This window comes from Aspergillus alliaceus (assembly GCF_009176365.1).
Source record: "Aspergillus alliaceus strain CBS 536.65 unplaced genomic scaffold BDW43scaffold_58, whole genome shotgun sequence".
Taxonomy (NCBI): domain Eukaryota; kingdom Fungi; phylum Ascomycota; class Eurotiomycetes; order Eurotiales; family Aspergillaceae; genus Aspergillus; species Aspergillus alliaceus.
The window spans coordinates 229,269-243,037 of NW_022474741.1; the positions used below are offsets into that span (position 1 = coordinate 229,269).

Here is a 13,769-nt window from a genome sequence, read left to right on the forward strand (position 1 = left end):
TCGGTGTAGAATGTATTGGAATACCACTAATACACCAGAAATGCCTCTGGGATAGACAGCTCCATGCATGTCTGCCTCTTTAGGGAAGGTAATCTACAACAATGTGGTCGTCGTGGTGGAATAGAGGCTGTAGAGGCGCGATGAAGAGAACATTGATAGACAAAGGGCCACATACCGCCGAGAAAACTTACCTTTCAGATTTGGATGTTTGGGGGATATTGAAGCATGGTAAGCATGGTTAATGGAAGCTACATATACAATATTTCAATCCGTCTCGGTCATGTACAGAAGGGCTTGGCCATTCAACAGTCTCCCCTATCTACCCCTACATTCCTATATGCATATCTGAGGCATTTGTTGCAGAAATTACTCACCCTGTCTTGCTGCGTTCGATGAGTTCGTAGAGGCTGTGTTGTGTAGCACTCAGGAAGTGAAATGTCTGCAAGGGTGGCTCACTCTGTCTACATTTTCTCACAACGGGAAATATGAACACAAGCCTAAGAATGTAGGGGTAAAAGGGACAGTGGTCTCAAAGCTGGGACTCTGATACACGACCAAATATGGGGAGGTAGCCCAACCAGTATATAACTGACTTAGAATATATAAGAAAGCTAGCCACAACAACTCGAGTCATTGAAACGCACTTCACATATTGCAAAATTAAAGATGACACTAGGAACCATTCTAGAGGACTATAGTCCCGAGTTCTTTCAGAAGCTCTCACTGCTAGAGTCAGCTATCGAGGACTTCAAGTCCATCGACGGCGATAGGCTGGTAAGGGACGTGTTCTATAACTTCTTCCATGAGCACAAGATGGAGAACCATTTTGGGTTGGGCATCCTTCACCGGCACTTTGAACTAGCTGAGCACGAGAAGCTGGTGGACTATAAAGGAAGCTCGGTACCCTGGAACAGCGAGTCACTTTTTGGCGTCAAAGATATCTACCCCCTTATTTGGGGTGTGAGTCCTGATGGGAAAGTTCGACCAACAGAGTTCCGGTATGCAGAGGGCGATTCAGTTCCTCAAACAACCACTACTGAGGTAGCCTTCATGGCCAAATTTGCGGAACTTTTGGGGCGACTGGGAGCATCCCATGTCTTCTGTCTTGTGCGGCATCCAGGGAACGACTTTCCGGGTTCGTACGAGACGCCAGTGGAACGGACTATAATCTCTTTCGATCCAGCAGATGTATGTTCTTCTCGAACCTCCCTTCGCGTTCTTCAATGCGGACTGGGTAAAACATTTACTAACTAGCTGCAGTGCTCGCATGCGTTTAAGCCCCTCTTCCATGACACTACTTGGTTCTTCTCCAGTGTGTTGTGGCAGGCAGGCATAAAGTGTAGATGTCGTTCTGGATAGCCAAGTATTGTGACGCATTGACTCAACCATCACAATTAAGCCTTACATCTGGGGTGGGTGAGCATTGTAGCTAGTGGTACCTCGACATCGATCGAGATAAGTGGTATTTGTTTCGTATTTGGCTTCGTCAGCTTCCTTTAGGATTTGTTTCGATAATAAAGCTACATGGAATGATATCTACATTTCGGCGCACCTAGACAATAGCACCTAAGGACAACGTAGTTCCATGCCTAGATGTCTTATTTTTCGCCACCAAGTGGTACGAAGCACAGATGCACCTAGAATCCTGCGGAGCTCTCACAACATCTCCAATTTCGCCCCAGTAGCCAAATTCGGCCAAGTGGTGTGCGGCAGGCAAGGAGTAGTTACACAATACCGCGTTCCATTTGGCCAGCGCTTCCAGGTATCACAATACCTTGACGATGCTGACTTCCTATTGGGGTGGCGCTGACAATGCACATTCTCTGAGAGGACATGCATAGAATGCGAGAATGCAAAGGCACACATGACCGGACCTAGGTGTATAATCGGCGCGTGAGTCGGTATGCGGGCTGACCCTCGTTCCGTGCTACCACTCGCTCAAATTTGTCTCTGTAGCGCCTGAGTCTTTTAGTTCAATTTATGTATAGATATATACCCGCACGAATAAACCATTATTTACCAATTTTTTTCTGGACCAGCGAAATTTACGCGGACTGGGTAGGAAATCTTGACGATGACGATTTTAGCCGAGGCTCTCTTTGACGCTGTCGCCAAGCGGTATGAGGAATCCTATGGCCCATCAACTGGGCAAGGTGAGGTGATCAAACGCGTCCTTTTGCCTCTTCTTCCGCCTCAGAGTCGTGTCCTCGATGTTGGCTGTGGCACCGGCAGGCCTGTCGCAGAGACCCTCTCTGAGGCTGGTCACAGCGTGGTCGGTATCGACATCTCGCAGGAGATGGTGAACATTGCCAGGCAGCAGGTGCCGGGAGCCAGCTTCGAAAAGGCGGACATGATGACTTATACGCCGCCCAACTTACCTTTTGACGCGGTGTGCGCTCTGCTCTCTCTCTTTCAGTTAGGGCCCGACGATACTGCGTCGGCGCTGGCTAAATTTTCCGAGTGGCTTGCTCCCGACGGCATTATTCTTCTGTGTACGATCCTGTCCTCTGCAGTGCGGACACCCGATATCACGAATGGGGCAGCAGCGCAACCACTACATATTGAAGCGAGTTTTCCTTTTATGGGACACCTAGTCAGCGGTACCTATTTCTCCAGGGAAGGGTGGCACAAGGTCCTTGCTACCCACGGCTTTGCGATTGAATCGGAGAAGATTATCCCCTTCCGCCCTATCGTCTCGGCATCGGAAGTGCACGTGGATGTGGAGGAACATTACTACATCCTTGCAAGAAAGAAGCCGTCTATGTAGCAGTTTCTGAAGCTCGGTGAGGGGGGAGGGTATTATTGAAATGGTCGACCTTTAGCCCAGAAAGTTAGGAACGCGGTGCTGTGGTGCAGGATTCTGGGGACGAGTGCAATGTGTCAGGGTAATAAAACATAGTGCCCATAGTTTCCTGAGTCGAGCCTGTGGTCAGGGATTTTGGTGGTTCGTTTCATACACCTTGGGTTTGAAGCCCCCTTAGCAGTGTGGACAGGATGAAAGTCATCTTTTGATTTGTCGTTATCGAATAACTGTCAACTCTTTTCTTACCATGACCATCCCTTGGTGCCCAATATCTCACTTTTGTATGTCTACACTTGTGGTCGTTCAGCTCTCCATCTGGAGCATAATAACGTACATGCGAGTCACTGATCAAACTCGACGTGTACAAGATTGAATGATCGTTCTCTAAAGCCAGATTTAGGAAACTCCCCTCACCACATTGAACCCCAATAGATCATAGATCTCATCCAGTAACCCCGCGTTCCTATCTTCTGGCTGACGTGTTCTTTTCTGTCTCACCAGCCCAAGTTAGTTATGTACGCATAACTTAGTCAATGAAGAGATAAGTAAGAGCCTGTCGAACTAATTTTCATGCTTTGAATCTCTGCCTCATGACCGCAAAATAGTTCGTATTCTTGGGTGACGGCGAGTTACCGGGAACAGTATAGGGTTGTCAAGGTGCGTGTCCCGTAAAACCACCACTCACGCGCTGCTTGAAGTTGAGACCCTTCACTACTACGTTCCCCTCATTCTCGTCGCTCTTTCTCAAGCCGTCGGCTCCTCTGACAATGAGGTATTTTTTTCTACTGATCCGTCATCGCGCCTGTTTCGCTTCACCACCACCTTTTTCTTATGAGTGGACCGGCGTCGTGCGATCAGGCCTGCGATCCGTCTTTGACTCATGAGAGCTTTCATGTGAGTTAGCCAACTCCTGACATACTTCAACTTAATTCAAGCAGTCAACCTGTATAGGATGGAGCAATGCCAAATAACTGTATACTTGCTATCCCAGATTCCAGTATGCGCCGCGTCTCTGTGATCACGATCGTAGCTTGCATTACGACAGGGGCCAAGGCATTACGGCGTACAGATAATTGCGCAGCCAGCAGGGATTGGGGGCTCTAGAGAGTGCAAGCGAGTCAGACCGGATGATAAGCTCTCTATCGGGAGAATCAAAACGATCACTAGTGTCATCATTTCGCGGGCAAGCAGTGTCGGTCGATGGGGACTTCCGGCTTATACGGTCCTGCCCTGTATCTAGAGACGCACTTGTTCGCGGGAGCGTCTTATGTTGGAGGGCTTTAGCGCAAGAATCCGTCGCGTGATCACGTTAAATTGTAAACTCCCGCTACAAGCATACTGTATAGAGCTTTATACTTAATGCCATGTTAGAGACGAACCACCCGAGAGTCAGAACCTTAAGTATGTCCGCCTTGCACAAGATACTAACCAATAGAAGGTGACAAGAGGATTTGGGATCAATGCTTAAAAGGAAGGGGAATAATAAAGAACCTGATTGAAGAGATAGATATTGATGATCCAATAGAATTTGCTATCCCAAGATTCGGCCTACCGATCCCTAGACAAGACGTCGAGACCTGCTCCGTAACCACCCCGGATGAGGAATGAGCCATCACCTTGGCAAGATATCTACGGGCCCAGGGCAGGGCGTTCCTCTTTTAAATTCTCCAAATGGCTCGGCATGGGACGGTATTTTGCAGTTTAATATTTCATCCCTTGTTATTGTTGCTGGCTGTTGGATCCTTGCGCCGCCCGAAAACTGTTGTATGCGGACATGTCCTCTTAGGATCTTTTATGATACTCTTAAGCCCTTGTAGTGTCCACAGCTACACCACGGATGCTATTAGCTACTATTGAAAGGATGGAATCATCGAGAAGGGAGATAATCGGATACGTCTCGGCGCAGTGTTCGAAATCCCAAAGAGGCACGAGATTGAGTTTTCTATTTAATACGTCGAATATCTTCTGTATGCTCGTTTGAGCCTTCTCCTGCAACTCCTTTACGCAACCATACTCTCCTAACATAGTTTCTCTTTTTTCCGTACGTGGTTCCGCACGGGGGAAGACCTGCGCCAGAAGTTCCTTTCTCTTTCTAGCACATTCACGCTTTAGGCCATCTTTGACAAGCCTAAATGTTTCGCAGCTATATGGGACAGCTGTACTGCTGAACGTAACCCAAGCAGTGTTATTATAGGCGATGATCCTATCCTTCTAGGCCCAAGACATGATTGTACTATCCTCGCTTGTATAACGACTCCAGCTTAGTTATCGGTAAAAGCCAGCTTCGTGACTTCAGATACAAGAATGTCCCTGCCTTCGAAATTCCTGCACGTTAGTGATGCTCTTCTGGCGTTGGAAACAGGACGACAGGATAACCGGATATAACTAGAGATGACCCATGGCATGTCTTTCCTGGAGCTCCCCTGGGATCCACTGCAACCAAGCGAAGTTTTTACAATCCCAGGCGGATGAGTTAATCGACTTGCAGACCTCATATCCTTGTCTTCGAAAGTTATGGGCTCAGATCCAAGCATGCAATGTGGCAGGGTGCCTTCGAACAGCCAAGATAAGATCTGCAAACGTCCATCGTCATCCCTCCGCCGCGACGGCATCGATTAGGGGATGTATTCTGTTTACCGCTGGCTGTCCGTATTTTTTGCCCCTGAAAATCACGTCGAGTTATCTGTACAGCTGAAGCCCAGTAATATCGTTCAACATTGCGGGTACGAAGAATCCCAGGCATCTGGCGCATATAAATAGATATATTCACAGCCAGGCTGGATCCAGCTCTCTTGACTTTGTATGTTTATTCCAGTCATTTTCCTCGCCCGAGCCGCCTATCTGCGCCAGAGCCTTTAGGCTATGCCCTTCTCAGTGTTTATTACCTGCTAGGTATCACTTAGACGTATCTATATTGCCCTTTCTACTATTCCTTCCCTTTACTTTCTGCTTTATTTACTAGCTCTAGGACCCTAAGGTTATCCCTATAAATCTTATCTATCTCCCTGGCTGCTTCCCTTCGGAAGTATTCAATATTTATTACGGTAAAGAAGGTTATTAGGGCCTTTGTAGCTCTCTAGTTCTTAAAGAGACAGTATTCTGGGTCTGTTTCTTCCTGTTAGGCAGTGGCACTCCTGCCGTAATTAGGGCTCTGTATAGAGCCTGTCTCTAGTAGTACTATTGTCTGTATTTAACTAGTAAATGACCTGTTGTTCTCTATAGAGCCTGGTTGCTCTAATACTTAGGTGAGTCTTGGATCCCTATCTGACTAAGGTAGGTCTGTATTGCTATATGCCTAAACTTTAGCTAATAGTATCAGTGAGTGGGCTGTTTTGGTGCTACTCCTGCTACTGGATCGAGTTTCTATCCTTTCTGGGGTTGATATCGCAGTTCGGCCCTGTAGTTTCGTTTCCCCAGGGCCTGTATAAGCTATTTTTGTCTCTGGGCCTGGTTACCTCAGTAAATATTCTATCTGCACCTCAGTAAAGGCCTGCTCGATCGAATCGTCTGATTCGATGTGCACCTGGACAGGTGCCAATGTACTGGAAGTGGAAGGATTTTCTTCCTGGACAGTAGTGATGACGTTCTGCACCTTTTAGGGAACCCAGCTTAGGTTAAGATATAAAACCAGAAGTGAATAGGTGGAATCCGAAAGCACAGGTAGGACAAACAACCGTGATTATCTGGGCCCAACTAACATTTCTGGAGGTATCTGTTCAAACCTGAAGACAGTTTCAAATCTACAGCTAGAGCAGCTGATCCAAGGCGACCTGGTAGTAAAAAGTCAACATCGAATATCCTACTGCAGTCTTCAACATTAGGAAGAGCGACGCCGACTCGTTAATACACAGTAATGCACCGGACAAACAGTGATGTTAGCATGGCAAAATGCCCATGTAAAGATGAATTAAATATATCAGTAATGGTTATATGTTACGGACAGGTAGGTATAGTATTTTCAATGGCTCGATATACTCCGGGTATCAACCGCTCTCAACAATCACAATAATCCACCCCCAGTGCCTGACATGCTCATATGTAGATAAGACGTAACCAGCGTGTTTCTCCCATGAAATATCTAAGCCAAGAGCTCCTTAATTCCCTTCTCCAAGGCCTGCATGTTTCCACCCACAATCGGCTGTCCCGCAGGCTTGCCATCCTTGAACAAAACAAATGTCGGCATGGCTCTCACATTCAGTTCCTTCGCGATCTGGGGGTTCTTATCGACGTCTACCTGGAGGAAGCGCACATCGGTGAAGGTTTCGCTGAACTTTCCAACGACGGGGGCAACAGCTTTGCACGGACCGCACCAGGTTGCGAAGAAGTCGACGACGACCGGGCCGGAGGAGGTGAGGGCTTTGAAGATGACGGGGCTAGAAGAATCGAGAGTTAGTCAATGTAACAATATGGTTGGAGAGTACGAGTTCATACTTGTCAACCTCGACGACTTTTCCGTGGGGCATGGTGGCTGCTGGGTCAGAGGTACGGCTCTTGAAGATGCGGAAAGCTAGATAGGTCAGAAACAGAAACCTCAAATTGGGCCATTGGGCCAAAACATACCGATATAGATGGCTGTAAGGATCAGAATATGCTTCAGCTCCATTTTGGCAAAATGTTGACACCAGTGTATTGGTGGAGGGGCGAAATGAGGTTCCCTCCCATTGCTTCTGATTGGCCTTCCAAGACTAGGACCCATGTGCTGCGCTAAACCGGATACGGTCATGAAGAGGGTGACCTGTCAAACTTGATATCATGGAAATTCTCGATGCAGATCGATATTTGCTTTGAGACAAGAAATTCCGGCTCAGGAACACTGCATGTTAGTATGCAAATAACTTAATCAAGTGGCAGCTTCTAATCCGGCGGAGTATATACTTCAGTCAAATAACACAACGTGAGCAATCACATATAAATATCCAACCATAAGATCAATTACAGTCATGTCAGAGTTAGTACTATTTTATAGAGGCTGCCACAGAAACAAAGAGTTAATATTGTAGGTTGTGGCGTGTTTAATTTTCTGCCAATAAATAGTAAATTTTCCATCACTTTAGATACCCCCAGCACTACCCCCAGCACTACCCCCAAATAAATTAATTCCCGCGGGCAATCCAGCTGCCCAGGAATCAAAAATCACAGACACGTCATGGCCCGCTTTGTACGGTATGTGATCTGAGGTTTCCATTCCGAACAGATCCTGCAATGAGTCATCTTCGAAAATCGATGCCGGGCCTGTATCGGCCGCGAACTGTAGGCTGTCTTCTAGCTGATTGTATGTCCCAACACATGAATGTCTTGTTTCAACCAGTACTCTTGCGATTTGCAGGAAGGTGGAACAGACCTGATAGAGGCGTTCTGAGCTAGGTGATACACGTCGAATGTGCTCTAGGCTTCCTACTACCTCTTCAAGAAGTTGGATATCTTCCGAGCTGGTTGCTGCGATAGCGTGCAGAAATATAACGATGAATGGGGTAAATGAGGAAAAGAGTAGAACCCTAGAGATATTAGCTACCACTTGAGATACAAAGAATCATTGGGAGCAGACCAATTAGCGTAATCGGCATTTGAGTGACAGTCGGAGCTCCGAAAGCTTCCAAAACAGCGTAAGTGACTCTGTAAACTGAGGCGCGCAACTTGAAAGCACTGTGAGCTAATCTCTGCACATGCAGCGCCAGATGTAATCGGTGCACGCAAAAGAGACGTGAATGTCGAGTAATACATTATGTCCCAGCTCTCTCTGGTGAATTTGTATATGCGGTGATTGTTTACTTTACTAGCATCAATCTAGACACAAACGTTATTGCCATAGATTGCAGTTAGGGTAATGGATTTCTTTACCTCTTTAAACTCGACGTACCACTGCTGAATGTCAGCTGCTAGTTGGTGTACTCGTTTCATGCGCTCAGGATGAGATGCCTGGGAAGCTTTCGCGGAGTAGAGGCTGTCATATATCTCGCCCTGGATCTTGGCTAGTCGAATGCCCATGACAAACGACTCATCCCACGGTCGAATGGCAAGGTCATTGGAAATAGCCGGGTACTGTGCGTCGATATCAAAGTCCTGCATATTCGACGCCCGTCCAAAGGACAGGGACATATGTTTTTCAAAGACGTATGTAGTCCAAAATAGTCGCCGCATGTTTTCTGAGTTCCCAGTTTGATCATTACGATATACTACCTCGCGATGGTATCCAAGCATCTGGCAATGACTGGCAGCTGCAGATATGAAAGTGCAGCATAGCAAGGGTTTGGTTGCGTCTTGTGCTTGTATGAACTAGCCGATACAGCAAAAGAAGAAAAGACGTTAGTTAAATCCATTCGTTCCCTAGTAGGCATGGTGCGGTGCCGACTTACGCCCATAGTTAGCGCGAATATATTTTCCAAGCTAGGAACTGCCATAACATCGTATGATTCTACCAGGTTATTGAAGTCCTGCCCGCATCTGGTAGCGTACGCTTTAAGATCAAATCTCTGACACAAAGGATTTTGAAGGATTGTAAATTCCTTCAGGATAGGAAGGAGAATTCCGTACATGCTAGCCAGGTGGCCCGTTGAAATCGGTTCTGTCGGGAAATAGACCCTCTGGCAGAGTCGCTCAACCAAGACATGGTTGTTTATTGCATAAGAGCAAAGAAAGATGGGGCGATTAGCTACAGACGTTAGTATCAGGGATAAAACTCTAATATCAAGTGCTTACTCTTTATCTCTTGCAAAAGAGCTATGACCAGATCAAGCGGGAGCAAATGGTCCACCGAAGGTACAGACTGTGCCGCAGGAGCTCGAGACATTCGATACTCCTCTGGCGATGCCGATAGGGCGGGTGTCGGGAGCAATAGTCTTAGGTGGTTCAAGGATGACTTAAAGTCTGAACGTTCTCCGGCGCCTTCCGAGTTGGCTGTGTTCTGAGCCACATCGCTTGCTATAATAGATTGAGTGGTGAATGAGGAGATACCCTCGAATAGAGGAGCAGGGCCCGTTAGTTGCGGTACAACTTTCTCACTCCCGGCGCGAACTTCATCCTGCACCGCTGCATGTCTCCGATGCTCTGATATACCACCCTGCGTACTCAGCTGGTGTTCGAGTGAGCTGAGCCGTTCTTCGAGAGCTTTAATCTGTTCCTCCCTGGAAAGTGGTCAGGTCTTAGATATGGTCTGATCTATTTGGACAGTGATGCGAGGCAGGCGTACAGATCTCGCGCCGGTCTGGGACGAGTTTCCGACCTGGTATGAGAGCTGGCCTTCTCGCACGTGATACCAGAGGATTGACAGTTTGAACAGGGATCGGTGCGATCACAGCGGATCTAAAATGACCGCCATTAGATTCGGGGAGTTGGAGTGCATTCAGGAATCCACTACCTTCCGTATCTTACATCCTTCGCACTGCAAATACAGTTAGCTACGGCCCGGGTCGGACAAATTTGTCGGCGGCATAGGTCATACTGCACGAGGAGTCACCGAAAGTCGGTGCCGCCTAGCCTGGATTGTCTCTCTTCTGTCCGGTCGTGTCATTGGCTCACTATACGTAGATATTTCACCATAGATTTGGGGCAATGGAGAAATGGGGGAATGAGAGAAGATGAAGATGAATCCGCCGGACACCCGGGCCCGCGGCATCCGGCCTTCCGCTAGCCTTTGTCTATTGGTTGAACCGATGTCCTCAGCCCTAACTAATATTAACATTATTGAGAATAATAACAATGGCATAGTTGGTATGTAACTATCCTAACTCTTGAGTGAATCTTCTTACGTTTATCTTCGTTAGCTAGGCAACTACAGTTCTGAGGAATGACTAGTCCTTCTCACAATTCCTACAATCGATTAACTTGGTACATTTCCAGAAGTGCACAGTAGAAGTACCAACTCTACCCGGTTACTTACTCCACCGTCCTCTGTGCGATCGGATTCCTTTGGCCTTGTTACCATATCTCCCCTATACCTCTTATACCTGTCGCAAGAAAGCATTTAAAAAGCTTTCCGATGCACAATAGAAGGCCCGCTTTCATCATATTCCTGTTTGGAAATCCACATCTGCTGGAACGTAGAGAGTGAAGCCAGAATCGACCCTCCAATCCAGACCGAGTACTTCCGCTCAGGCGGGGCGATCACCTTGATTTTCATCGACGTAGGAGCCATATTAGTGAGCTCTTTCTGTAGTCGATCTGCAATCCCAGGGTAAAGCGTAGTACCACCAGACTAGCAGACAAGAAGAAGAAATATTAGTTGAATGCCAGTTACTCATTAACATAAAATCAAGAGAGAGATTACATACAATGACAATATTACCATACAAGTCCTTGCGAACGTCGACGTCGCATTTCTGGATCGAGTTGAATGTAGTCTCGTGGATACCGCCTCTCTCGAGCCCGAGTAGGCTAGGTCTAAACAAAGCCTCTGGTGCTCGGAATCGCTCATTTCCAATCGTGATAACCTGTCCATCGGGAAGCTCGTATGATATTTCGATACTGGAACTCTGGGCTGCGGCCTGGATCTCCTGCTCAAAGTCAAGAGCAACGTAGCAGAGCTTCTCTTTGATATCGCGGACGATCTCGTGCTCGGCGGATGTAGTGAAGCTGTGGCCACGTTCGGCCAGGATTCTCATCAGGTAGCCGGTCAGGTCACGGCCAGCCATGTCAACGCGATCGATGGCGTGAGGCATAGAGAAACCTTCGTAGATGGGCACTACATGCGTAACGCCGTCGCCGGAATCGAGGACAATGCCCGTAGTACGGCCGGAAGCGTACAAAGACAGCACAGCTTGGATAGAGACATAGAAGGCAGGCACATTGAAAGTCTCGAACACAATCTGGGTCATCTTTTCCCTATTAGATTTAGGGTTAATAGGGGCCTCTGTCAGGAGGACGGGGTGTTCCTCAGGCGCCACACGGAGCTCGTTGAAATAGGTATGATGCCAGATCTTCTCCATATCGTCCCAGTTGGTAACAATTCCGTGATCAATGGGGTAATTGAGTGATAGAACACCACGTTTAGATTGGGCTTCGTCACCGACGTAGGAGTCCTTTTGGCCCATGCCAATTATGACCCTGTAGAAGTGTTAGACATCCGATTATTGCTTCTTATCTTCAACAGAAGAACTAATTAAGCCATGCTAGCCATGCTTTAAAGATTGTGCTTGTTTGGACGAAAGACAAGGAGGTATTACCCCTGATGACGGGGACGGCCAATAATCGAAGCTGGCCCAGATTGTCAGTTTCCCCCCCCTTGAATGGAAAAGGACTTATGGATTTACTGACGAAACACGGCGCGGGGAGCATCATCGCCAGCGAAACCGGCTTTGCACATTCCCGAACTGCAAGTAGAGGGTGTATTAGCATTTAGCAACAATTCTCCTGCTGGACAACTGAGGAGATGTGCGCCTCATACCCATTGTCAATAACGATGGCTGCAACGTCGTCTACATTATCATGTGTCAGGTTAGCGATGTGTAAATAGCCAACTGGTACAAATGGAGTCATATTGAGGGATTGTAAGTCGTAGAAAAGAACATATGATATAGCTTACCTTCCATGATGGCCATGACTGCGTAACCTAAGCGTAGTAAAGACACGCAAATCAAGATTGAGAATATAGAGCCAGTCCAAGCACAATGATTGATCAAATATCGAGAGAACCGCAGCTGCTTTTGAGAGTTTATATTGTGTAGAGATGCGATAAATAATTGCACCCGATACAGGCGTCTCCGATACTTATAGATAAAATATCATCATTGCCTAAGTGGTGTACTTTATCTTAGGCAGCTCAAAGCTTTTATCCTACAAAAAACAGTGACTTACCGACGACAAATTTGGATGCGCAACGACATCTCAGGCAACCAAGTCTTATTGAATTTGATTGCGCGTCGTTCTCCAGATGATCTAGGGTTATAGCGACTCGGTATCCCAGATTGCGCGGCCCCGGCTATCCGGACGGGCAAGCTTAGGCATTCATTTTCTATGAAATGGGGCAGCCTAACAAAGGTCGATATATAAATGAATAAATATGATGACTTCAGTAATGCAAGTCAAGCTCTATCTTAGTCTCCATTCCATCTCCATTTTCCACGCTCAATATGTCGGTATGTATCTCTCGTCCTGATCTTGGGGGCATTCGTGTACATAATTCTATCGATCTAACTTAACTGTATGCTAGACGCCGTCGGGGTATGCCGCGAGATAATTCAGTTCCTCCCTTGCCCATATGAGATCTTCCTTGCGTTTTTGCTAGCTAAGCTATCGATAGTGTCTCCATAGCGGATGAATGCCTCGTCGCCTATAAACAACTCCACTCCGGAAGAGGTGCCAAGAAGCCTCAGTTTGTTATTTACCGGATCTCTGACGACCAAACAACTGTTTTAGTGGAAGAATCTTCTACGGAAAAGGACTTTGAAATCTTCCGTCACACACTGTGCTCCGCTGTGGATGTCCGTGGCCAGCCAGTCCCGCGCTATGCAGTTTATGATGTCGAATATGACTTAGGAGAGGATGGCAAGAGGTGCAGAACAGTGTTTATCAGTTGGGTCCCGAGCAACACGCCTCTCAAAGTATGTCCGGTATTCCTATTTGAGTGTACTTCAACTTCATGTTCAAAATGCTAAGCAGAACTTACAGCTGTGCATGCTTTATGCAAGCACCAAAGAGCAGCTGAGGAACGCCCTTGATGTTAAGCTATCTATCCATGCCGATACACCGGACGAGGTTGAATGGAAGATTGTATTAAGCGTGGCCAGTGGCGGAAAGGCATGAGATAACTTCGTTGAAGAACAACACGATCTTTAGCCTGTGTGTATCTAAGTTGCACCACGATCGCAGACTACGGTCACTTACTTTAATTCACGATTGTTGTCGGCGAATTGCCATATTAGAATATCGCAATTTGAGCTTTGTGCTTTTGAGAGACTGTCATATCCACGGCTTCGCTATATCTAGTCCTGAAGACGCCGATGAGCAGCAAATCGCACAGGATATGATTTAA

At 47.1% G+C, this 13,769-nt stretch overlaps 5 protein-coding genes across 5 annotated transcripts; 2 read left to right on the forward strand and 3 right to left on the reverse strand.

Annotated features, from left to right (window-relative positions):
• Nucleotides 1–666: 666 nt before the first annotated feature.
• Nucleotides 667–2,767, forward strand: BDW43DRAFT_315468 (class I SAM-dependent methyltransferase; the record flags this gene model as incomplete). Its single annotated transcript, XM_032048064.1, has 3 exons — nt 667–1,188; nt 1,261–1,312; nt 2,088–2,767. 3 exons carry the CDS (start codon nt 667–669, stop codon nt 2,765–2,767), a joined length of 1,254 nt encoding a protein of 417 aa, XP_031895806.1.
• A 3,906-nt stretch (nt 2,768–6,673) lies between these two features.
• On the reverse strand, nt 6,674–7,411 carry BDW43DRAFT_289878 (thioredoxin family protein). Its single transcript, XM_032043446.1, has 3 exons — nt 7,364–7,411; nt 7,235–7,310; nt 6,674–7,176 (listed from the first exon to the last, which is right to left on the reverse strand). The coding sequence occupies exons 1-3, from the start codon at nt 7,404–7,406 to the stop codon at nt 6,882–6,884; spliced, it is 414 nt and encodes a 137-aa protein (XP_031895807.1). The 5' UTR covers nt 7,407–7,411; the 3' UTR covers nt 6,674–6,881.
• A 442-nt stretch (nt 7,412–7,853) lies between these two features.
• BDW43DRAFT_322503 (transcription factor domain-containing protein) lies at nt 7,854–10,310 on the reverse strand (the record flags this gene model as incomplete). Its single annotated transcript, XM_032049567.1, has 9 exons — nt 7,854–7,881; nt 7,966–8,298; nt 8,349–8,587; nt 8,642–9,076; nt 9,157–9,452; nt 9,500–9,924; nt 9,969–10,102; nt 10,158–10,181; nt 10,242–10,310. The coding sequence occupies 9 exons, from the start codon at nt 10,308–10,310 to the stop codon at nt 7,854–7,856; spliced, it is 1,983 nt and encodes a 660-aa protein (XP_031895808.1).
• A 453-nt stretch (nt 10,311–10,763) lies between these two features.
• BDW43DRAFT_315471 (actin) lies at nt 10,764–12,336 on the reverse strand (the record flags this gene model as incomplete). The annotated part of the gene is made up of 6 exons (XM_032048065.1): nt 10,764–10,994; nt 11,071–11,842; nt 11,962–11,992; nt 12,053–12,108; nt 12,183–12,213; nt 12,321–12,336. 6 exons carry the CDS (start codon nt 12,334–12,336, stop codon nt 10,764–10,766), a joined length of 1,137 nt encoding a protein of 378 aa, XP_031895809.1.
• A 531-nt stretch (nt 12,337–12,867) lies between these two features.
• On the forward strand, nt 12,868–13,540 carry BDW43DRAFT_315472 (actin-binding ADF family protein; the record flags this gene model as incomplete). Its single annotated transcript, XM_032048066.1, has 4 exons — nt 12,868–12,873; nt 12,948–12,958; nt 13,038–13,338; nt 13,406–13,540. The coding sequence occupies 4 exons, from the start codon at nt 12,868–12,870 to the stop codon at nt 13,538–13,540; spliced, it is 453 nt and encodes a 150-aa protein (XP_031895810.1).
• Nucleotides 13,541–13,769: the final 229 nt, after the last annotated feature.